Source organism: Desmodus rotundus, chromosome 6, assembly GCF_022682495.2.
Source record: "Desmodus rotundus isolate HL8 chromosome 6, HLdesRot8A.1, whole genome shotgun sequence".
NCBI classification, from domain to species: Eukaryota; Metazoa; Chordata; class Mammalia; order Chiroptera; family Phyllostomidae; genus Desmodus; species Desmodus rotundus.
The window spans coordinates 88657783-88683992 of NC_071392.1; the positions used below are offsets into that span (position 1 = coordinate 88657783).

Consider the following 26210-nt stretch of genomic DNA (forward strand, 5'->3'; position numbering starts at 1 on the left):
AAAGCCACTTTCCTGTTGTGGAACAAGTGTTAAGCACTCTTCCTTAGAGAACAGCAGATAAGGGCAAAGTTAGTTATCGCCTGCTTTACAAAACTGTGGAGTTACGCTGTAAAGTCAATAGCATCGGCATTTCTTTCTTGCCTTCACAACCGTAATTTTTTTTTTTAAAGCAGCTATGGCTGCTGACTTCTGCCTGTGGTAGAACCGGGGTATAGCCGTGCGCTGGGCATGCTGCTCAGTGAACGTGGACACGTGCTGCTGTGGGTGCACCGCGGTGACACTATGCTAAGTGAAGGAGTCAAACCCCAAAGGTCACGTATGTGAGTCCATGGGGAATGCCCCAGGAAGGCCGATCTGTAGACGCACAACACAGGCCCGTGGTGGCCTGGGTCAGGGGGCTGGGAGCCAGTGGGCCTGAGGGAGTTGGGAGGTGCTAGAAATGTGCGGAAACTGGACTGTGGCGATGGTTATGTAGCCGTGAAGTTCACTGTGAGTCACCGAATCGTGTACTCAAAGTCAGTTCATCATATGATCTGCACATTGTATCTCAGTGGCTTATACCTCAGGTCTTAAAAGGTCGTGGCATCTGAGCATATACATAATATGTACTTTTGTAGCCCTCCCCCAAGGATATATTTATTGTTTTAGAGAATGAGAAAGGGAGAGAGAGAGGGGAACATCCGCATGACAGAAGAACATCGACTGATTGCCTCCCAACCACAGACTGAACCTGTGACCTAGGTATGTGCCCTGATGGGGGACCAAACCACAGCCTTTTGGTGCACGGGGTGACGCTCCAACCCTCTGAGAAGCCCGGCCGGGGCCGTAGTGCGTACTTTTGTGGCTCAGTTCTCTTTTTTACATTTTATGTTTTTACTTTTATTAAGATATAAGACAGATGTGTTTGTATACATATGTATTGTGTACATGCATGTCTATGTGCACATATACATACATATGCACATACATATGTGTATAGCACATACATATACATACACACATGTACATAGATGTGTGTGAGGAAATAAGTATTCTCATGTACATACATGTGCACCGCCTATTCAGGTCAAGCGACGACGTGTCTCCAGTGTGCCCCAGGTTCCCTCCCGCCCCTTTCTCATCAGTACCCCAGACGGAACCACTGTTCTGACCTCTAGCTCCAAACATTAGTTTTGCCTGTTCTTAAAATGCACAAAACTGGAATCATTTGGTGTATACCTTTTGTGCCTGTCCTTTTTCACTCGGTGTACTATCTGTGCGATCCATTCCTGCACCAGTATTCTTATTTATCGATTTGTAAAATTCCATTTTATTAATGGGCCTCCCTTTCTTACTGATGGACATTAACATAGTTTCTAGTTTAGTTCTTATGAACGAAGCTACTGTGACAGCATTTGTATACATCTTTGTGGACCTACACGTTCATTTTTTTGTGACTATGTACCAAGAGTAGAACATCAGGGTTACAAAGTGGACGTATGCTTAGTTTGGGTAGGTACTGCCACGGTTCTTCAGGGTGGGTCGGTAATTTGTACCCTCAGCAGCGGGCGAGAGTTTCAGTTCCTCCGCATTGTCAGCGTGTGTCCTGCACTGCACATTCCAGCGGAAGCTCCAACGGAAGCGTAACGGGGTCTTCCCACGCTTATAACGCACTTTGCCTAATGAATACCGAGGCTGAGTACCTTGTAATATGCTTATTGCCATTTGGATATTGTCTCTAGTGAAGTGCCCATTTAAGCATTTTGTCTGATTTTTAATTAGATTGTTTGCCTTTCTCGTATTGATTTTGGGAGTTTTTAATATATTCTGGATAGTAGTCCTTTGCCATATACACGTATTAAAATATCTTTTTTTCAGTCTGTAGCTTGCATTGATGGAAATTCTTAGTTTTTAGGAAATTTATCCATTTTTAATTTTTTTATTCTTAAAGGAAAATTTGTAAATTGGTAAATTTATGGAGCAGCAATACTATCACCATAATCCAGTTTTTTTTAATGCTGTTAGAAAAACCTTTGTTTGTCCCAAGGCCTACATGAAATAATATTTCAATCAAAATTCTCACTGGAAAATCATCATTCCTAGTACTACTTCTTCACATGGTAAAAGTCTCTACTCATTCCAAGCATAAGTGTACACTGCTCTTTTGTACCGTGTGTCACACTGCCTGTTAATCCTTCGCTTATCTCTCCGAGTGCTCCCCTCATTGGGAAACATTCTCACGTGGAGTTTAAGAGCCTAGATTTGGGAACCAGTCATATCCTAGCTCTGCCCTTTACTGAGACTCCCTGGGCCTCAGTGTCCTCAGCTGTGCCAGCAACCGTGACCTCTATCTCCTAGGCTCCTCCTCAAAGACGTGGGCGGTAATGTTTGTGTAGAGCTTATAACAGAGCCGGCTGCCTAGTAATGGTGCGTTAAATATGGATGGTGATGACAATGATGATGATGATTTTATCTTCAAGTCAAGGACAAGGTCAAGTTAGTTCTTGTCCTCTAGCACCTGACATGGAAAGTATTTGACTCAGCTTTCCCGCAAGCCAGTTCCCCTTGCTAATCACTTATGTTTTAATCATTTGGTCGTAATTTGAGTTTTTACAATGTCTTGGCATTCCTGGAAGGGATGTAGTGGTTCATTATTTGTCCAGATTCATAGCAGTCTTTAAAACCCTGAAGTATATTTTTTGTCTTTTTAACAAATTCTTATGTAGGTTTAGAGTAATTTGTTCGAGTTTAATGAATTAAACTTAGCCCATTATTGCAACTCTCAAATATTTATTTCTTATGGAAGAAAAAAGATTCTTTTAGAACCTTTTTAAATCACTCTGATTTCATCCTGGAAAGAAGGCAGCAACGTATGTCAGATCAGTGTGAGAACCTACATATTAGATAGTTGTCTTTTAGGTTTGACGGTGACAAGCCATAATATTCCTAAATAAATTCTTACCAAACTGAAGCTTCTGGGCTTAGTGTCAGTGTTTTCTTTAGTATTATTGCCTCTGACTTTCTTCCAACAGGGCTCAACCAAGATGTTAGTTATTCTTGCAAATTGCATTCTGGGTGGTTTACTATCCTTTTACTCTGCTACTCGGCATTTACTCTGCTAAAAGGTTTCCACGATAGCACACACTTTTGTGGGTTTATTACTGACCTTAGTTATTGGAGAGACCCTTTCTTTTCATTCTCAGCAATCGAGTAAGCTGTAATTTCACAATCCTTAGAAGTTCACCCTAACACAATGTCTGGTACATTTCTGAACATTGTCATTTTTAGGTGCTCTCAACTCGCAAAGCAGCAAATTGGTATACCCAGAGATTTCTGACAGCTTCTTTCCCAGAGTGACTGACACTCCTGGGCCCACGGTCCCATGTGAGAAAACAAGGCCTCCAATGTTGTTTTGGGGGAGCTGACCCCCAGACTGCGAGTTCTGATGAGGATGGCGGCGTCAGCCCTGGGCCGACATTCAGAGTCAGGGTCACCAGGCAGCTCTTCCCGGGAGCAAAATGAAGTTGCCAAGAGAATATTTGCTGTGATTCTGACAGATGCCACTCAGATATGACAAACCTGCCTTCCCATTTTATTACGGTTTCCTAATTCTGGAGAATGATAGAACTTTTTTTTTCCATACGTGTTCATGCAAAGGTCAAAACCATTTTAAACAAGGGCAGGCACGGTCCTGCTATAAAAAATGCAGCAGTCTAGTGTGCGTTAAGTCCACGGAGGGGCTGAGAGAGGTGTTATGTTTACCTCTCTGGAAAGGGCACTTTAATCAGACAGCTGATGGCAAGATGAGCTTTGGATTTGTTGTTCTGTTGCTCCTGCATCTGCATGAAATTGTGTCTTTGAAACCATCTATTATTGAAAGCAGTGACTCCAGGGAGAAACACGTGCTCCGCGATAAACAGGAAAGTACAGCTGCAGGGCAGATGCGTCGCCCGCTTTCACAGCCTCGGTGCTCATCCTGTAGGCGGTGCCCAGCGCTAGAGGGATTCGTGGGGGGTGGGGAGAGGGACAGTTCTCCCCATTCCGACACACAGACACTTGAGTCTTTCCTTGACCGTGCATTTGCTTAGGTGGGCAATGACAGAGGAGAAGCCAGTGGCTGCCGTCCCAGCGCAGCAGGACAGTGAAGTGTAACGACACGAGTCAGTGGACTTGAGACAGTCCTTGAGCACAGCTCCCACAGACGGGGTGCAAACCTTCCTGCCCTGTGGCAGCAGCCTCCCCCGCCCTCTCCGCTGCAGAGAAGGGCGCTGTCCCGGAAGTGGCCCACACGTCCTGGGTAAGGCGTCCGACCGCCGCTCCCCTCTAGGGCTTGTCCCTGCGCAGGCACCGGCTGATCCCTAGTCCCACGTGCAGAGCTCGGCTGCTCCGAGCGAATGAAGCAATCGGCAAGGTTACAGGCTGCTCACGCTGCGTGGCCCATGTAGCAAGAAAGGTGGGGCAGGTTGGTAGCTGAGATCCAAAACACAATCAAGGACCAGCGTTAGATGGGAGGATCATACGTTAGAGTTGAGTTTGAGATACTCAAGTGGAGCTGCGAAGTAAACAATCGGATATACGAGTCCGAATCCGGGAGGTAAGAGTGGGTTTCATTGTAAACCAGGTGAGTCACGTGCCCCTTGAAGGTCTGGGTACAAATCCCGTTGCGTGTGAGTATGAGAACAGGGAGCGGAGAGACTTGGGGAGCACCTGCATCTAACAGTTGGAGTAAAAAACGTGAAGACTCCCTGAGACAGAAATTGCAGCCAGAGTTGAAGGAGAAATCGGGACCAGTTCCCATGACCTAAGCTAAGTGCAGAGATTGTTTCAGGACAGGGGGCGGAGACTGCTGAGCATAAAGGCTGCTGAGGGCTCTGGTGAAGCGTGGAATGCAGAGTGTCTTTGGATCTGATGAGATGGAGGTGGGGGTGGCCCCACGGTGGCTCTCGCAACTGAGCAGTTGGAGGAGAACCTACATATAGGTGATAAAAGAAGAGCAGGAGGTGAGGAAATAAAAACTTCTAGTACTGGCGACTCGAGAATTTTTGCTTCTTAGGGAGGAAACAGGGTGAGGACCAGAAGGAGATGAGGCATTGAAGGAACTGGGTTTAGTTTTTTGTTTGTTTTTCCAAATCAGTTTTAAATGCCAGGTGGGAGAATCCAAAGGTTTACTCTCCCAAAGGCAGAAAGAGTAAACTAGTGTCAGCTCCCAAGAAGGTGGGGAACGGGCGGACCCCAGGTAGGACCGAAGAGGGGCCAAAGATACAGGGAGAAGTCTTACAGAAAGGGACAGGTGAGGATGGAATGTATGTAGTCAGGTGTGTGTGTGTGGTAGCAGAAAGCTGAGGGGTTTCTCCCTCATGTCCTCTGTTTCTCTGTGAAGTACAAGGTGAGCTCAGTTGTTGAACGGGGAGCACGGAGCCCCTGAGATCACAAACACGAGTGGGTGCATGTACCTTGGCAAAGGTGGCCGGCGGGCCCAGGTGGAAACAGTTGAGAACGAGGCACCACCAAATGCAGGCGGCAGGGCTTCGGTGGCATCAGCATCGCCACTTTTGCATGTGGAAGCCATGGGGTTGGACTCGTGCAGCCGTCTAATAAACACATGCCCAGCGATGACTAGGAACCGTGCAGCTGCAGAGAGCACGGAGATAAAGGGAAATGGGTCCCAGCCTCCGCGGGCTCGCCATCTAGAAGGAGGCGGATATTTAAGCCGGTGACAATCTCCTAGCATGCTGGGGACTCTCAGAGTCAGGGCAAGGCTTTATAAACGTTCGTACGGAAACTTACTTCCCTTTGCTGCTGAGATTGGAGAAAGCTTGAATGGGAAAACTGTGTTTCGATGTGAAGAAGAAATGGCGATGAGCCAGGCAAAGAAATGGGAAGTCTATTTCTGGTAGTAGGAGCAAGTATGAGTAACGTGGCTACACGATGTGAACTCTGAAGCTACAGCAAAACCAATTAGGTCACTTCTGAATACATAAAAAAATCAGAGAATCCTCCAGTAACAAAGCCAGAAACAGAGATCATCCAAGTCCAGGCCCCCATGTTACAGAGTAAGAAAGAGCCCAAGAAAGGAGGAAATGGAGCAGGAAGATGATGGAGGAAAAAGTAGAATTCAGACCTCCTCCTCCCATTGCAACGCTTGCTTCCCGGCGATCTCTCACCATGAAGCCTTCACTTGCTGGGATGCACAAGGTCTGGGAGCCTTCGTGGGAAGAGGCAGTGTTTTCTGGGCTCCGCTCCCGAGCAGTAAGTGTCTGGACCAGCTGCTTCCAGACTAGAAGGTGCTTAGCTCCAGGCTTTGTGGCCACACTGAGGACAGAACTATGTCCTGACAGTCTCCAGGGTTCTCACCATTGCCCTGTGGGCCTGCAGGGTGTAGGTTATGCCACAGCTGTAGCTGCTCCCCTAACAGGACCAAGTGCAGGCTGGGCAAGTCTGTCTTTGCAGAGCCTCTGATTGTGAGCTAGGCGCCAACAGAACATTGCTTCACCACCGCCCCCCACCAACACACACACACACGGGTCACGCCGCCTGCCTCTAAAATCTTTTAGGAATCTATCTAGGTATTCGCCTTTATTACACATTAATCTGACCCTAAAAGACACAGAGAATAGAGGATAGAACCCAGGAAATTAGTGTCTCCATAGGTAAATGAAAAATTTAATAAAAAATTATTTGTTTCAACAAATACATTCAGCAGTCTTGTTGTTTGTTTAAACTGAGTTTTGCCTACGTTTGTAAGTAGAATAGACTGCATATAAATTTAGATGTGCTTCTGTTTGGGTAAAATTGTCTGTGCTTGGGCCATGATTCCGAACCTTGATAATAACTCTGCAGCATGACAGATGCGGCCGGTATGGAGATCTGTACTGAGTCTGCTGTCGGCTCCACCAGGGTCTCCCAGACATGAGGAGCCTGGAGTAACATAAAGCACGGGCGCCTTCTCTCAGGTCTGTGAGTTTGGCCCAGCCTAGTGAGCAGACTCTGGGCTGGGTTTGAACCCCCACTCTCACCCCTTCAAGTCAACCTGTACAACCATAGCCTATGACAAGCTGTCAAAACAAGTCCCTGATTTACCTGTTTTTTCTTTTTTTTTTTTGTAAAAGCTACTGTAAGATATAAGTAGGTTATTAAACTTTCTGAAAAGCCAGATTCAGAATTCAGGTTTGATTCTGGTGCCTCTCCAAACAGATTAGAGAAATGATATAAAGTCAAGGTGTGATGCAGATTTGCAGTAAGGCTGACGGAGAGACAAATGCAGTATAAGCGCCAGTAGTGACTGCAGTCTGTGGTCGGGACAGACACCTAGGTGGCATAATTGCTGGAGCTTCTCACAGACAAATTCAGAATCTCTTGGATCACCTGAGGCTGAGGCCAGGAGGAACCGAGATGAGGTAGAAAAGAGTTGCCCCAGATGAAATCAACTATCAACTGGTAAGGCCAAGACTAGTGAAAGTAAAAACCAAACAAATACACGAACAAAAATTTAAAAATCCCCACACCAGAATTCAGATTGTGTGCACGATACTTTAATTTTTTCTCTTTTTTTTTTTATCTGCTTGGATAGGAAAACCAGGAAATGGTCATAGCCACCTGTGCTCATGTACAGAGACATACCTGCTGAGCAGCTACTCTGGGCAGGCACTGTTTACCAGTGATCAGAAACAGCGCCGGGCCTCAGTGGGGGGTTAGCTCCAGTGGGGGGAGTACAGCAGGTAAACCATAAACGGAGCGTGAGTGATGTATCCAGTGATAATAATGCCAAGATGTAAGGAGGGCAGAGTAGGGAGTAGGGAGCACAGGTAGGTAGGTGAAGAAGTCACTCTTGGTCAGGTGACAGTTGAGCAACATCCGAGGGAGGGATTTGGTGGGTATCAGGCGGAAAGGACTCCAGGTGGGACACTCGCCCCTGCTCAGCCCTGTGGCGGGAGTGTGCTTGGGTGTTTGAGGAAGAGCGGGGGCAGAGCGGCTGGCGTGGACTGAGCACGGGGAGGGGACACGTGATGTCGGAGCAGGGATGCCAGTCACGGGGAACATGATAAAGGCTCCTGCCTCTGCTCCTGGAGAGAGGGTCGGAGGGCGAGGGAGTTGATGCCGCCAGACTAACGCCTGAAGGTCACTCCAGTCTAGACGTACAGGCTGGAAACGAGGAGACCACTTAGTGCAGTCTCACTGGCTCAGCTGTCAGCTCCTTCCCGCAGCTGCCCACCGTCTGTCTGTCCACTGACAGTGAGCATCCCAGATGGGGTCAGAGCAGGGGACACAGATGAGCAGGCTGAATCCCTGCCCCCAAAGAGCACACCCTCCAGATGAGGGGACACATCTGTACACAAGGACAAGACCCCTTATGAGTGCCATGGAAGGGGTGAGGGGGGTTACAAAGGAACCCTACAGAAGGACCCATGACAGCAGAAATAATTCACCTCTGTCATCAATGACTTCACCTGTCCCCTTGAGCAGGCTGAATCCCTGCCCCCAAAGAGCACACCCTCCAGATGAGGGGACACATCTGTACACAAGGACAAGACCCCTTATGAGTGCCATGGAAGGGGTGAGGGGGGTTACAAAGGAACCCTACAGAAGGACCCATGACAGCAGAAATAATTCACCTCTGTCATCAATGACTTCACCTGTCCCCTGTCTGCCCCAGCCTGAACGGGGCTGCGAGCAGCTAAGAACACAGGGACCCTTCTGGTTTATCACTGTGTGCCCCCTGCACACAGCACGGGAGAGGTCACTGATCAGTTTTTGTTTCTTGAAGTCAAGTGCATGCCACTTAGTCTGGCTGGGGTGGAGGAGGGAGAGTAAAGCAGGCATCAGAAGGACCCCTGGGGTGGCCGTGGACCCTGAGGTGCCTGCAGAGATGCAGCCATAGGGACAACATGAGCTGGGACTTGGAAATGGGTACACGTGGCGTATGCAGGGGCGAGGACCCGTTCTGTGTGTCAGGAGGTGGGCATGTGTCTGCGGGCAGTAAAGTCCATCTGTACGCAGCACCCTAACGATAATGGGCCTTGGGGTGAGGTTGGATACCGAGGCAGCAAAGCTGCTGAAGAACTTGTTTGAGCCAATTCCCCCTGGTGGAGTGTGACAATGTGTTGGAAGAAAACATGTCTGGGAAGAGGAGACGAAGGTGATGTTCCAGATTTGGGGGAGGAGTGAGTCCATGCAGTGTGCTAGCAAGGGGGAGGGGCTTGGCAGATACCGGGGAGGAAGAGTGATGGGGTGCAAGAGTGATGGGGTGATGAGAAGCACCAACAGGGAGAAATGTGCAGTGACTTTGATTTCTGTCCCAAAAAGTAGGGAAATGCTCAGCCTCCCACTGAGATGGGGACTGGGAGGTGAAGCAGGTCTGCAGGGCAGGTCACACGTTCCGCTTGGACATCAGGGAGACTTGTGTTAGAGAGTCAGCGATAGGCTCATAACTACTTTGGAGGTTTGCAGGTGAAAATAGTGACCATTTGTAAGATCAGCAAATACTGTGTCAAGGGAAGAGCAGCGGAAGTAGTCACCATAGGAACAGTGGCTTTTCCTACCCAAACAAACAAAACCAAGTCATTGCCGGTGTGGAGCTCACATGCAGGTGGAGAAGACAGACAGTGAACTAGTAAGGAAGTAACATAATGACAGAATGCTAGGTAGGGCCATCCAGTAAAACAGGGTGCTCTGAGAGAGTAACAGGACACCCCCTCGAGGAGACGACCTTTAAGCTGGAGCCTGAAGAAGACCAGGCGTGACCAGGGAAGGCAGGTTCCAGATGGAGATAGCAGGACCAAGTCCCTGAAATGGACGAGAGGTTAGCGACAGAGGGGGTTATTCTTAATAAAAAGTGGGACAGTGTTTCCAGACAGATGATATGGAAAATGAACAATTATAATGGGAGAGACCCGTGGTTTTGTTAAGTTTTGGAGTGGACTCCTAAAGAGGCATCTTAACAAAATCACTCAGCCAGAACTCCAAGGCAACAGTAGCCAAACACTGTATCTGAATATTGTATAATTCGTTAACATTCATTACAATCAAACTGAAATCAGTTGCCTTGCCAGAAAAAAAAAGTGACTAATTGACATAGTGTGAAGGTCTTTGAAGAACCTCATTTAGTATCAGCAGGTTTGCCAGCAGATTAATCAGAAGGCTAATATAAAACAAGTTTTAGTTAAACACTTACCAGGAGAAATTTGTTCTGTGCTTTGGTGTTCAATTCTTTTGTTGTCAGGGGGAAAAAAGAATAAGGGCAAGTTTTAGAAGTTTCACTGTTTAAATAAAAGTGCCCTTTTTACCCACTTGAAGAATCTGACACTTAATATGGTTATCGGATTTTTTGACATCTCTCTGCTCTTCTGTGAGATTGGAGGACTTTAAATCGGTGCCACTTTTATTAACAGCCGGGCCATCGAGAAAGGTTTTAACGCCTTTGTTCCCTGGGAGAAAGGCCAGGAAATGGATGGACGTGTGTGGCTGTGCTGGCCTGGCGTCTCATAAACAAGAACGGGGTTCTGCCCCCACTGAATAGCAGGCGTGGGGCGTGACCTCGGGCTGTGCGCTGTTAGAGGATGGCGCACTTTCCAGGTGCTGACACATTATTGTCTTGAGAGTAATAAGTATGACAGGGTTAAAGGTCAGGACTAAGTATTTTAATGTCATCAGTTTGGATTTTTTTTTAAGTTGTTAAATAGTAGAGAAAACAGGATTAGTTCAAATGCCATGGCATTAAGATTTCTCTTTCCTGCTTGTCCTCTCCATGGCTCCTGCGGTGATGCCCCCATCAGAGTGGGTGGAGACAACATGTGCCGCCCCGGGACTTTCTCCGGGGCAGAGTTCCTGTGGGGTTGCCTCAGGCTTCAGCCTGTGGGGGAAGGAGGAGCGGAGTCACATCGGCAAGTGTAGGTAGTGGTCAGTATCGGTCCCATCCTCACAGCTTTCATCTTCATTACTTTCTCTCCTTTTTGAACAGAAATATGTTCAAACCCCACTGTCCTGCCAGACCCACACTTCCTCCTGGTCACCTCCCCCATTTCACTCATGCAACTCTCCTATTTTGATAATTCACATTTGCTTCCTGACAGCATCACCTTGACCTTTTCAGGCTGGGTCACCGGAAACACGAAACTGCCCTGCAGGTTCCCCAGTGATGACCCAGTTCTCAAACGTGGTGATGTTAGTCAGGCTTCACCCTTCGCCTTTCAGTGCTCATTTACCTGCAGTGTGGTGTCCCGGACTGCACTAGAAGCTGGAGGTGCAGAGTCGGTGTCCAGGTGGAGCCTCTGGTCTGTGGGGAGACGGGCACGTAAACCGGCAGCGATGCGGCGTGGTCCACGCAGTGATTGGGGTCCGCGTGAACCACGGCCCACCACACAGCGGGGAAACGCACGCTGCCTGGGGGATGAGAATGAGCAGATTTCAGAGAAGGAGCCTTTCTTCTGGCCGCGTTGCCTCGCTTCTCTTTCCTTTTGCAGCTGACTTTTTAAGTCTCCCCTCTTCCCTGTGTTACGAATGCACCATGAGGCAGTACTCAGCTGGCCACTCACCCATTCTCCTTCCTGTTCCCCACACTCGGGCTTCCTTGTCACTGTGCACCATGCACAGGCTTACAGCTTTGGCGCCGATGTCTCTGCTGAAGCCCCAGCTCTTTCTCCTGTGCTTCCTCATGTGGGCATTGCCACATCAGAGGACTTCTCTACCAGGGGACTTTTGGCATCTGGGGGTGGGACATGTGTTTGCTGTACAAGGCTGTCTCACAGGTCGCGGGACACACAGCATCCCTGGAGTAAATGCACCTTACAGATGTTTCTAAATCAAACCTGAGGGAGTAGAACCAGCTGGGCTGCGACCCATTATCTCTTCGAGTTCACCCCACGTAAAATCAAACTGAGCATCTTTTCCCTAAATCAGTATCCACCTCTGAAATGGAAATGTCTTTCAGAACGGTCACATTTGCTTACCCTTAAAACCAAGGAGTCTCCACCAGCTTTTCCCTCTGGCCCCCGAATCCCACTGACTTTCCCCTTCAGGGTGTTTTACCTCTGCTCCCGTTACGCAGCACACCCTGTTCACGCACTTCAGGTCTCGGCCACCCCTTCCCAGAATGGTCCCACCACTTCCATCCTTCTCTCACGGCACATCCTGGGACACCGCCCTGACCGTGCTTCTCACGTGCTTTGAAACCCCAGTAACAGACTTCGCCCACAGGACCAAGCTGAGTAGGTACCGAGAAAGCCCTCCTCATGAACACTTAAAAGTGTGTGAAAAAAAATACTTAAAAAATTCTTTGAAATGTATCATTGAGCTTGGGTGAAAGCAAGGAAGATCCTCGGAGGCCAAAGTACAGCAACCTCATGGACCAACAGCCATAAAGAGTGCTGACCCCAGCTGGCCAGCTAGCTCCCGCCGTTCTCTGCCACCCACAGCCCCCGTGTCCATGGCTGCATGGGGAAGAAGGGCCTGCTGAGTGATGAGAAGAGCCCCATGTCCCTTTATGGAAGGCAGAATCCAAGGCCTCGACTCTCAGTGAAAAACACTAAAACCCACCCTGCAACTGTTTGCATGGTGAGGAAAAAATCAAGCCGGGGGAAAAAAAAAAGGTCAACACCCACACCCGCCCCCCACCCCTCGCCAGGTATCTGATGAAGCGAGTGCGAGTTCTCTGGGAGAAATACAGCTTTAACTGGGCCTCAGAGAATCCCCAGAGACGCTGAGGAGCAGGGCCCGACAGGACCCAGTGGCCGTGGCCTGGGTGAAGGGACAAGGTGCCCGCTCCGCTGCGAGTCAGTACGAGTAGCTCCGCGTTTTCAGTTCTGCCAAAACTTAACACGTTGAAAGTATTGTTGTTGTTGTCTTTAAAGGGGAGAGTAAAGATGTAATTCAGAAAGACACTATCATAAATAATGAGCATTTGAAAAAGAAGTAGGTGAAAGTTAGAGAAATCACAATGTAATGGATAAAATTAAAGGCTGGAATGAGAATAGTGAAATGGAAAATAGATTCTGTAGAAATTTGCCAGAAATCTCCTCAGAGAGACACACAGTTGTTAAATATGAAAGAGATTAAGAGCAAGAAAATTGGATCAAATAACATTAAATGCATATCTAATTGCTGTTCTGGAAGAAAAGGAAAAAGAAAGGGAAGCCCTATTTTAGGGCCTATTAACTGAGAACTGAAGAAAATATTCACGCTCAGATTAAGGAGTCACAATGTATCCAGACAAGAGTGAGGGAAAGCCCCGGATGGACAGAGAGAAAATACAGATTATCTATAAAAATGAATATTAAACTGAGAGTTGACTTCTCGACAATGGAAACTTAGAGATGTTACAATAATATTTTCGAAAAGAAGAACGTCAGGGGATGAAAATGTACGCCGTTCAGTATGGCAGCCACTAGCCCATGTGGCTAGGGCACCGATGAACTAAAGTTTATGTTTATTCCATTGTAATTAATTTTAATTTAAGGAGCTGCATTTAGGTATTGATTGCTTATTGACAACATGGATAGGATCAAATAGCATAACTGACAAGTGTGAGTTAATGAACACATACAGAACAATTAGAGAATAACCCTTTTTTCAAGTACACATAAAACATTTAAAGCACTAACCACAAATTAGATGCTTTAAAAAAATGTCAAGAAATTTTAGATTATTCATATCAAAGTAGATTTTGTTCTCTGACCATGATCTATTTTTTAAATCCATTAAAAAGATACCTTTTAAAAAGACAGTGTAACATAAAATTGAAAATCTGAAAACACACTTCTAAATAATTTCTGAGTGATAAAAATTAATAATCAAAATTAGATAATGCATTTTACCAAATGATAATGACAACCACACACTTCAAAACATGGAGATACAGTGGTATTTTGATAGAATTTGTAGTCTTAAATTCATCCATTAAAAAATTAGAAAGGTTAAAAAGTATTAAGCTAAGCACCAACATTAAGAAATTAGACATACTGCTCTGACCAGCGTGGCCCAGTCGGTTTGGTGTGGCCCCACAAAGCGAAGGGGCCCGGTTGATTCCCTGTCCGGGCACATGCCTGGGTTGTAGGTTTGGTCCCTGGTGTGGGCGCATGCTAGGGACGGCTGACTGATGTTTCTCTCTCACATCATTGTTTCCCTCTCTTTCTCCCTCCCTTCTCTTCTTTCTAAAAATAAAGTAAAAAAAAATAACTTAGACAAAGGACCCTAGAATATATACAAAGAAAGAGATAAAATACATGTAAAAGCAAGAATTAATGAAAAGATTAACAAAGCTGATTCTTTGGGGAAAAAACTAATCAAATCAATAAACTTCTGACTAAACTAGTTAGAAAAAAGAGCTAAAAAGGATACTAGTAGAAATGAAAAAAGGGACACAAATACAGATTCTTACCTGTATTTTTAAATGTTTACGTGTAATGGGCAAGTTCATAGAACACATAAATGGGTATGACAGATATGGGCAAATATAAACTTGTATAAATGACTATGAACTTACAACAGTGAAAGATACTAAATCATATTAGCCTCATATAGTGTACAAATCATTCCAGTCTTACACAGTTCTCAAACCACTCTTTGAGGCCAGTGTTAACGTAATACCAAAACAAAGTGGGGAACTGTCAGGCCAGCGTCGTTCATGAGCATAGTAGCAAAATGGTAAATGAAAGAGCCAAGGGAATCCAGCACTTTGCATAAATAATGATTTTCCACAACAAAGTGTATTTTTTACAAGTACTCCTGTTTTTAAAAAGCTATAAATGCAATTCACACTGACAGATAAAAGGGAGAAAACATTATCATTTCATTAAGTGAAGGCAAAGCATTGAATTAAATTAAATATCAATTCATGTTTTAAAAAACAGCAGCAGACGATAAATGGAAAAGAACTCCCTTAAATAAAAAGATGAAATGTTTCTTAAAAGTGACAGTAACGTCATAATAAACATTAAAAAGGATTTTCCTTAAAACCGGTAAACACATGAAGAATATCCTTATCACCGTCTCAGTTTAATACTGAGCAGTGGGCATTAACCGTTGCGTGAAGACAGGAAAGAAGACAGAAGAGGAGGAGGAAGAAACAAGCTAACAGTACTTACAAATAACAATGCAGGCTTGCAAAAATTAAAAACATCAATGCATTAATTATTTGAACTAATAAAGAGAGTTTAGCAAGTTTTCTAGATACACTATCAACATAAAAAATTCCAGTGTATTTCTCTATACTTACCATCACAAAGTGTTACAATATGTGATGTTTAAAAATATACCATTTCTGAATAAATCTAACAAATATGTAAAAGGCCTTTATCAAGAAAGTCATAGTTTATTCAGAGATGTTTTAAAACATCAAAATGGACAGATTTATCATGACAATAAATAGGGTAAGTATATATTGTAGGCATGAAAATTTTTCATCAGTTTATTGATTCAGAGTAATTCAGTTCAAAATCTTAGCTGGAATTTTTTTTCCTTTTTAAATGAGTCAAGATTTATTAACATGACATTAAGAGAAATTTCTGTGGTGCTTAGTGCATTCTCAGTGGTATGCAGCTACTATATTTATGTAGTCTCAAAACATTCTCCTCCTCTCAAAAGGAAATCGCATTCGGATTAAACGGTTGTTCTGAACTCACTCCTCCCTCCCCGCAGCCACTGGGAAACAACAGTCTTTGTTCTGTGTCCATGGATTTCCCTCTTCTGAACCCAAAGTTGAGGGAAAAAATCAAGTTGGATTCCTACATTAGTATATCATCAACAAAAATTAATTTCAGGTAATTTAAAGAACTAAATGGGATAGTAAAGCTTTCAAATCATTTGTAATAAGGTAGGTGAAAATATTTTTATGATTTTAGGGCAATAAACCAAGAAGAAAATGTTAATAAGTTCAACTAAAAACAAAATTAAGAACATTTCTTTATTAAAATCAGCATTAAAAAGTGAAATTTACCTTATTATAATTACTAAAAGATCATTCTCCTAAACATTCTCTACATGTTTCTAAAACACAAAATAATCCAATAAGAAAACAGGCAAAAAAATGAACAAATAGGGGGGTTTTCTTGCAAATTTTTTAAAATTGTTTTTCAAGTACAGTTGTCTCCATTCCGCCCCCCCCAGCCATCCCCTCCTCCCACCCTCAATCCTACCCTCCCTCGGTTTTGTCCATATGTCCTTAAAGATGTTCCTGAAAACCCTCCCCTGTTTTCCCCCATGTACCCCCTCTCATTTCCTCTCTGGTTACTGTCAGCTTGTTCTTAATTTCAGTATCTCCGCTTATATTTTGCTGGCTTGCTTGTTTTGTTGATTAGGACCCACTTATAGGTGAGATCATACAGTATTTGTCTTTCACCACCTGGCTTATTTTGTGGAGGATTTTAGCATTTGTGTTCATCAGCAATGTTGGCCTGTAGTTTTCTTTCTTTGTTGTGTCTTTTTTTTTAATTTATTTTTTTTATTGCTGTTCAATTACAGTTGTCTGCATTTTCTCCCCTTCCCTCACCCCACCCCAGACAAACCCACCTCCCTCCCCCGCCTCCACCCTCCCCCTTGGTTTTGTCCACGTGTCCTTTATAGTAGTTCCTGAAAACCCGTCTCCCCACTGTCCCCTCCCTACTCCCCTCTGGCTGTTGTTAGATTGTTCTTAACTTCAATGTCTCTGGTTATATTTTGTTTGCTTTTTTCTTTTGTTGATTAGGTTCCAGTTAAAGGTGAGATCATATGGTATTTGTCCCTCACCGCCTGGCTTATTTCACTTAGCATTTTTAAAGTAAGGAAATATAAATGAACAATACACAAAAGGCAAACAACCTTCTAAGTTATCAGGGAAATATAACTAAACCCAAAAGGAGACAATATTTGTCATTTACCAGTTGTCGAAAGTAAACAGCATAATGCTCAGGGTTGTCAAGGATTTTGATCGACTGAAAGTTCTATGCAGTGCTGGTGGGATTCCATTCATACACATGCTTTAGAAAAACAGTTTGAAAACGTGCAAACCATGTGACCTAACAATTCCACTGTTGAGATAGGGTCAGAACCCTTACACGTTTGCGCAGAGCATGTTGGAAAAGCAGAAACCTGGACACAGCCCCGTGTTTATTAATGTCAGGTACAGCAGAGCGTGATGTGCTCAAAGAGCACGGCATTCCAGAACAGTGAGCATGGGTAAACTTAGTACAAGGCTGTTTTATTGCACGTGATACCGCACATAAACTTACATATCTGTGTATAAAATATTTGAACATTTAAAACACGAAAAATCTGGCTTCATTATTTAAAAACTAACGCCACCAGGAAAGTGCCCACAACCATTTCTCTGACCCAAAATCCTGATTCACTACGCTGATGACCCCGTGGTTCTGAAAAGGAGTCGGATGTTCCCTGACTTCGCCTCGGCCCAGCCAGTGGGCAGATCTGAAATGCTCACATCCTCCGTCTGGTTCTCTAGACCCTACTCTGCTGGCAAAGCTGCAGTGGGACCTGTCATCCCTGGAGGCTGTCCAGGCCAGCTGGGACCTTGGTACTCACGCCCTTCTCCAGAAATCTAAGGACTCGCCGCCGGCACCACCTCTATGGCGTCCAGTGTGTATTCTTTCCATCATACTACATGTGTGTCCTGTCAGATCTCAAGGCACAAAGCTTTCATAAGTCTAAAGTACTAATCATAAGCGTCACTCCACTAATTCAGAGCCTAAGAGAGCAGGTTTCGTTCCTGTGCCCCAGATTCTCTCTCCGGCACTGAGAAGGTGCTTCTTGACTGTGTAGCATGTCATTTCAGTTGCAAAACAGTATTTTGCTACTCGTTTGAAAAGTCGTAGCCACCTTTTAGGTATAAAACAAGCTGAGGTACATCCATTATCAACCAAAAAAAGCCAAGGCATGGGATATTCGAGCCAATGAAACAGGAAGCTGGGACAAGGCACGTTTTATCATCAAATACGTAGCTTTTTAATGAAGAACAAAAGTAAAGGGAGCAGCCAGTACTCACACCAACCATTGTTCCTGAGAGTCAGTTAATCCCCTCGTCATTTATCCTATAAAGAGGAAAAGAGGTATTTAAAGTAGTTGGCGAGGGCTTCTCCAGTGGAAAAGACCGCAGAAGCGCAGTATTACATCACACAAGCAGCACGTGGTTCCGTCCAATCACTTCGGTACCGTCAACCCCATTTGCTCCTGGGGCCGTGGTACAAAGGAGACGACCAGGGCTTCTGAGGGGACCATGGGCGCTGTGATCTCTATGAGAATTGAAGCCATGGTAACCTGGAGTGAGCTGGCCTATTCTGCTCTCCGTGCACTGCTCAGAGTTACGAACTCCCACCTGATCTGCCACTTCAATTCCACCCAGATTAATAGAATCTAATTCATTTGAATAGGATTCAAAGTGATTTGATTCAACTCAATCAAATTGCGCTCAGTGGAATCAGTCCTTGATTGAAATCTATTAAATTCAATTCAATAAAATAAATTTAAATATTATGCAGTGAAATTAATTTTCAATTAATTAACATTTCAGTTCAGGTCCATTTTGATCTGAACTTCAGTTCTCCATTTCTAAATTTGGACCCTATTCAAATTAATGAAATGTAGTAAAACCCAGCGTAATTCCGAAAGATGCAACATGAGGCTAATGAACTACATTCTTTTCCTCTCAACCCTAATCAAGTGAGTTTAGTGACATTCATCACAGAGAAAGAAAATGCTCACCTGTAACTACCACACTGGATGTTTACATTGTAACTTCAGAGTGATGAGGTTCCCCAGCTTTGCCTCACTGTCTGTAATAACTCCACAGGGCTTTTTGGGATTCATTCTGTTTGGTCTCTATATTAACGTAGAACAACACAAAATTAGATGGGAAACAAAAGAGAAAAGCATTATCCAGCTGAATAAGCCGATTTCACAGAATTTATAAGATGCTTGAGAAATAGTCTTTTATATCTTTGAGATGCCAGTATATATGATTTTTAATTTTATTTTCAAAGTTTTTTACATGAATAGTAAAATAGAAGCATTTGGACTCAGGATCATGGTTATAAATTTGCAGAAAAACAATGTTAGAATGATTAGATTACTCTGAAAAATAAATAATTGGCCTTTTAAATGGAGGTGTTCCTGTTACACTGTCGCCTCGTCAGCTCTCACCTGGAAGACAAGGTCCTGGACTGAACCCCAGCAGGGCCTCTGTGTTCTCTGAACTGAGCCCACATGGTCATTTCTTTAGGGTTGTGCATGGCAGACCCGTCTGGTGACAAGGATCTCCAGGACATGAGCGAGTCTCAAGAGCTTCCTCTGAGATTCTTATTCTACAGGTCTTATTCTGTGGGCCAGACGGGAGCCTCAGATGAGTCTTGTCTTAGGTTAGTTGGTAACACTTGTATACACTGACTGATCTCCCAGCAGCGGGGAAAAACACCACCTCCCAGCCGCCGTCTTGCTGTGAGGACCTGAGCTAACTTGCGCTGCCACCATCCAGCTCCTGGTTGTCACTGCGCAGGAACAAACCCCGCGTGTGCAAGAGAGGCTGCCTCCTTTTCAGCCAGAGAACTCACTGTAGGACATGTGTGCGGCCTGCTCCCTGTCCCAGCGCCTGGGGACAAGGGCAGCCGTCAGCATCAGCTTTGAGGGCCCTGGAACCCAGGGACTGCACCTCTCCTACTGAGGGAGGGGGTTCTGCCCTGCTTACTCGCCCGATTACAGCCATCAGGTTTTCTGGAGGGCTGGCTCTGCAGCGGCTCTAGGACCTGCACAGCCCGGCCTGGAGCTTTCTTACTTATAAGGTCTTACCCCCTCCTTCTCTGGGTCATTTGCCTTGGGAGGAAGGTTCTCACAGGTACCGAAATGCTCAGCACACATGCTCTAGAATTACACCAAGTCTTCAATTGCCTTTACTTAGGAAGAATGTTATCACCATTCCTACCTGGGTGTGGAGTACTGGGATCAGAGTGGCCAGCTGAGAGTGACGGATAAAGCGGAGAAAAAATAGTTTAGCGGTGCCGTGATAAAAATGGAAGGGAGGAGGAAGTGGGAGACTTTTCAGAGTGCAGTTAATTTTTTTAGAAGGATCCTGCCCTGTAGGGGCTTCAAACAGCCAGAGGCTGCCTGACTGCAGTGGGGGCGGGGGGAGGGGGGGTGGCAGGAGGGGGGGTTGCTGTAAGGGAGCTGCCAGCAGGGGGCACTAAGCAGAGTGTTATAAGGCAGGTTTCTGCTGCTTTAGTATCTGTTCTATTTCCTCTGCTAAAAAGCCCCCTGCAAGTCTTTAACGGAATTTGTAGGTAACTAGGTAGTAGCAGGTATAATAAAACTAGGTTTTATTAAGCTAACATGATGCTTTTAGGTTTTCACTTCGGAGGCTGTAAACCCTCATGGTCTGCTAGTGTCCTCTAGAAGTAGATGGAATGGAACTAATTAAATGTCCCAGCGACCATACTGGGTCACATCGTCGAGTGCATCAGGATACTATTTATTTAAGAACAATACTAAGTTACCTTGTGTAGCCCAGAAGGTCCAAAGAGCCCATTTTGCAAATCACAGGTAGGTACCACATCTACCACAAGAGGTCCCTCTGTAGTTGCCCATGTGTTTCTGGAACAGCTCGTTGTTATTGGAGAAATAACAGCAGTCTGCTTGTTTCTCCAAGTCTTGGGAAACAAGGAGCCTCTTTTTCCCTTTGCCAATTTAATCATCCAAACCTAATAAACCCGTCACGATAATAAAGCCTGATCATAAGTGAGTACAAACAGTATAGTGGTTCTATTTAATTCAGTCCATGTTTGGCTCTTTTACTACAACACGCCTGCCTTTGATAATTCAGCTTCTAGTTAACTCGCAGTAGGGCTCAGCATTACCTAATCTTGTCCTGGTGGTCACACCTACTTAATAAAGTTAACAGAAACCTTCATATTCTGAGGATGGAGAAGTTCTTGAACTCTTGGCACTAGGTAATTAAATTATTTGTTTTCTAACCACTTCTTATTCTTGTGTTTTAAAAAAATCTTTTCATTTTTATCACCTTGAACTGCTTTCCCCCAAAGCCAATTAACAGGTAAATAATGATTTGATAACAAAAACTAGAACTTCATTAGCATAGCACTGGAATAAGACAATTCTCTGCTCAAAGCAAATTCAATCATTCTCTTCTTGCTGAATACCAAATTAATCATTTATTTTTTAATTTAATTTTTATTATTGATTTGAGAGAGACAAATTTGTTGTTCCACTAGGTTATACATTCATTGGTTGATTTTTTATATATTTTTAAAGATTTTATGTATTTATTTTTTTTAGAGAGGGGAAGGGAGGGGGAGAGAGAAACATCAATGTGTGGTTGCCTCTTGCACACCCCCTACTGGGGACCTGGCCTGCAACCCAGGCATGTGCCCTGAGTGGGAATCAAACCGGTGACCCTTTGGTTCACAGGCCTGCACTCAATCCAGTGAACCACACCAGCCAAGGCTCATTGGCTGATTCTGTATGTGCCCTGACCGAGTATCAAACCCACAACCTTGGTATATCGGGACAACACTAACCGACTGAGCTACCTGGTCAAGGAATGATTTATTTTAATGAGAGTAATTTAATTTAACCAAATTAGCCAGTGCTGCTAATAAAGGATACACGTTATTCTTTCCCTGGATTATACTTCTCTGATTGGCTTTCTTCTGCTCATGACAGCTGTGGAAAGAGCTCAGCAACACATTTTGCACAGCACTTAACTTCTTATCCCAGGAAGGAAAACAAAATAGCATCGATTTTTGTCTCACCCTAACTGAGACCATTAGCTACATAAGACTAAAAGTATTGTGATTTAAGGAAGAGGTGGGAGGTGGGGGAAGAAATGGGAAATTGGGCTACTCTTGCCTGGGCACTCATGTGTCACCTCCCTGCAGTGAATGAAGAAAGTGTCATTACGTATCCCTTTGGACCCTGTCCTGGTGCCTGGTAAGGTCCCCTCCCTACCGGGAACTGAGGGTCTGCCATGTAAGATTAGCTCCGAGCCTGCATCCCCACAGCTTAGGGCTCTTCCTGGAACACCCACCGTCTAAGACGTGGGACTTCCTCTCCTGGGCTTCTCTGAAGGACAGGCTGCTAACTGTCTTGCTGCTGTTACTGATGTGCTCTGATTTGTATAAAGCATAGGAGCCAGCTCTTTTGGTTTGTACAATTCACCATCACTCTCTATAATGAAACTCTAACGTTGTTAGATTGTTCTAGTCACTGGAAGGAATAATCGCCAGTGGAGCTGAGATTCTGAGATACGTACTCTCGTTGATTATTTGAGGTACAGACAGAGCAAGGGAGCCTCTCCTGCCAGGCCGTCCATTACCTCCAGTTCTCTGGGTGTCTGCTTTGTTTCCTCCCCTCCACCAGGTGCGCTAGTGTCCCCTAGTTTCCAGATATAATGATGGTGACCAAACTGCCTTTGAGAAAAAAATTAGTGTTAGGCCATCTGGAAAAGATGCAGAGCAACAGATGATGGCGTTACCGGTCTAGGTCATGACTCTCCGTTTTCAGGGGCAGGTGGATTGTCTGGGAGATGCCAGGCTCCTTTGCAAGCTTAGCCCGACACCGTCCATCCACCTCTGCCCTCTTCCTGTGACATGGCCAGTGATGGACTCAGCAGAGACCTCCTGTAGCCCACAGGCCCAATGACCTGGCTCAGATTGTATAGTTTCCATAGTGGGATTTTTTTAGGCCTTATTTTTTTATATACTCTTGACTGCATCAAAAGAAAACAGGAGTTTTTCATTGATTGTGTTTGCAACATTGGGAAGCATCAGAAGTTGGATGCTTTACTCTCTGATTGGAAAGAGAAGGGAGAAGCAAAATAAGGCGCAGGTAGAAAGCAAACACAGTCCCCTATCTGCTGGGACGAGGCTCAGGAAGGCAGCAGACAGGACCCAGAGCGGACCCTCATCTCGGAGAGCTGGCTTCTTCCTCCATTCACAACAGGGTGCTGAAGTCTCCCTCTCTACTGTTTACCAGGTGGTCAAATACGGGTGTGTGTGTTTAAATCCAGTTGTCATGCATGGTTACAGCAAAGGAAAAAGAGTAACTGTTCCAAATTAAGTCAATACAGGTGGAAAATCTAGGTATTTGACTGAAGTAGGAAAATGCCTGAATAACTCCTTCCCAGCTTCAGAGCGTGAGCAAGCCAGAACCTTAGTCCCAGTAAAGTTCCGAGACCGTAAATCGCCCACCTTTGACCAAAACTGTTCCTGAGGAAGACGGTTGGCGGATTTGAGAAAGGACTGCAGCGGTTTTCACATCATCCCAGTGTGGCCCTTCCTTCCTTCAGTGTATTATTGGCTTACATGGTGTGACAGTTGGCATGATAACGCAGTGCAAGGCCTTTCCCGCATGTTTCTTTCCAGCACTCACACAGACACTGGGACACGTGGATGCTCAGCGTTCCGGAAGGGGGTGGGTTGTTATAATGGACTTGTAACCATGCACCTGGGGATTTTGATTGGCTAGCCTTCCTGGCTTACTGACCGGCACTTCCTCCAAGAGATTCTGGCCATTCCCAAGCTCCCTGCTGGGGAGGCTGTTCTCAGGGCTCCTCGTTCTCTCCTTCCACCCCTGCCTCTGCCTGCTGCTACCTGGCTGCTTCTTCCCAACGTTCACCTGAAACTCCTCAGCAGAGCCTCCAAGCTGTCACATTAAGCAAAAGACAAAGTGTAAATCCTCATCGCCCGTAGCTGGACTGTGAAATCAGACAATGCCAGACACACCGCTCTGCCAGCAGTTCTTCCCTCGTTGTTCCTTCCCCCTTTCTGAGGGCCCTCGTTCTCCACCTCCACGATGGCCAACTCCCTCTCTTGCTGTTTTCTTCCAGCTTTCAGAGTTGGAAAGATTTTAAAAGCATATTTCTCACTATTAATATTTTCTGGTTTACCTCGATGGTTCCTAAAATGAGATTTTCAGCCCAGAGTTGCTCCTGCAATCCACACGGCTATAGACAGTCCCTGTTTCGTGTATCGAGCTCATCGCCCTCTCTTTGGCCTTCCCTCGACTTCTCATCTCCCTGTTACCTACCACAGTGTAGCACCTCACTGTCCTGTTAGTCACCCAAGCCGGAAGCCTGGGATTAGCCCACAGGACCTTCTTTCTGCCTTCTCTGCCACCCTCACCCCAGCAGTCCCAAACCGGCTGTACCTCCCGAATCTCTTCCAAGTTTCTCTCCCTTTCCCTTCCCACTGCTCTTCTATTGTTTCTGCCCTGTACCCACCTAGGAGCAGCACGCCTGGCTACTCTGACTTCATCCCCCAGAAATCTGCTTTTGTCTAACTATCTCTTGTAAACCACGAGTTTAATCATAATCCCTAGCTTAAAATTCTTTATCTGTTTCCCTTGACTTACAGGAGGAAGTTCAACCTTCTTAAACAGGGGAGAAATAAACACTGTAAAGCAAGAATAAACCAGTGCAAAGTAACTTCTTATGTGGACCGAGAATTTCTGTGACGTGGCCGTACCTATTATTTACTACCACCACCCCTGCGCCCCTCTTAGGCGTATCCCGTTGGCCCTGTTCCACGTCCATGTGCACACTCCTGTATGCTTTCCATGTAGAACTGCATCATTCTGCTCCCATTGCCTGGGGCCTTACCTCTCACATCCTTGTCCACCTGGGTGACCCCCACTCAGCCTTCCAGACGTAGCTCAGACATCATAGCCCTTCTAGGGACCCTCCCTCCATGACCTCTTCCCTTGCTCATCCGCCTCTGCGTTGATGGCATTTACTAAAACATGCTCTCAATCTGAATCTCTCTCCTCCACAGAATGAGTGAGTGAGTGAATCATAACCAAATACTAAAGGAAAGTATGCTGTATATAAAGAGCATTGCACAATGTCCTGGAAGGTACAGCGTCAGACTCTGGTTTGTGAGCTCGTCTGCGTGTGATTGAAAGAATTGCTTCACCTTTGTCCACCTGAGTTCCTTACCTGTGAAGTGAGGAGATCACACTAAGACACAATGAGTGCAGAGTCCACACTGCGCTCTAGTATTCTGTAACCTCTGTGACGGTCACTTCACAGAAAAGCGCGACTGGCCGTGTGCTTGGCCGTGTATTGCAGAGTCACCGTGCACCAGTGTACCTTCCCAGGCATGCGCCCCTTCCAGGCCCTTTACACGGCGGACTCCTCAGCTGCAGAAGCCTGAGTGTAAATGTTTCTTCCGAGGAAAGGGGTGCATATCTTCCTGGGAACATTTGAGCTTACAGTCCCCTCTGCTATTTTTAATTAAGTAGTCCTCTCATGGAAATACATTTACTTTTCAGAGGAGGAGGAAGTGACGTTCAGCCTCTGGGAGAGCAGTGCTGTTCCTGGGGAGGGTGGGGGAAGTGAGCCATTCTCCTGGCTCATTCCTAGTCCCGTCTCAGCACGCCTCTCCCCTTTCTCGCAGATGGAAGTCCTTACACCTGGTGGGTTGGCAAAGCCAACGAGAAGCACTACTACTGGGGAGGCTCCGCGCCCGGGATTCAGAAGTGCGCCTGCGGCATCGAGCGCAACTGCACAGACCCCAAGTACTACTGCAACTGCGACGCGGACTACAAGCAGTGGTAAGTGCCGCGCTCCGCACACGCATTCGCAACCCCCCACTCCCCCCCATCCCGTGTGCTGCCCCGTCCAACCAGTGAGAGAAGGAACGTTTGGAAAGTGCTGACATAATACGAAAATGGGTTAGGAAGGTTTGAACTCACCCACTTGACAGATGTCAAGAGCGTTTTGAAAAACATAAAAGCAGAAAGAGGTCAGGGCTTCCAGGGTGTGCATTTAGAAGTAGACGGACCGTAATTGATGTGTTCATTCATTACCCAGAAAGGAAAATATGAGCCCTGTTGTGGGCAGTGGTTTGCATAGTACAGTGTGCTTTGGGACAATGGAGGGGACAGCCTGGGGCCAGGAGGCCACGTGCAGGTGAGTGAGAGCATTTGCAGTGACAGTCTCTGGTGGTCAGCATGTCACCTCCTGCAACATCTTCCTTCAGTGGCTGGACACGAGAAAAAGAAGGAGGGCGTGGGAGGAAATCGTTCTTCGCCCTTGTCTTCAGCGATAGTGCTTGCTGTTCTCCTTCCTTTCATGCCTTGGACTGTGTCTAACTCTGATAGAAATCAGTTCAAGAAGGAGCTATTTTGGGTTTCTTTCATCCCTCTGCCAGCTTTTGTCCTGCTTCACAGTGAATGGCTGGGCTTGTGTCAAAAGCAGTAAAGATAAAATCAGCTGCCCTTCTGTGTGAAAACAAGAGGCCGGG

General features: G+C 45.7%; 1 protein-coding gene across 1 annotated transcript in view; it reads left to right on the forward strand.

Moving 5' to 3' along the window:
- Window positions 1-26210, forward strand: part of CNTNAP2 (contactin associated protein 2) — a 1617197-nt gene that overhangs the window by 1256558 nt on the left and 334429 nt on the right. The window contains exon 14 of the mRNA XM_053926665.1: window positions 25362-25518. Coding sequence (XP_053782640.1) covers window positions 25362-25518 — 157 coding nt within the window. The remainder of the gene's footprint in view (window positions 1-25361; window positions 25519-26210) is intronic.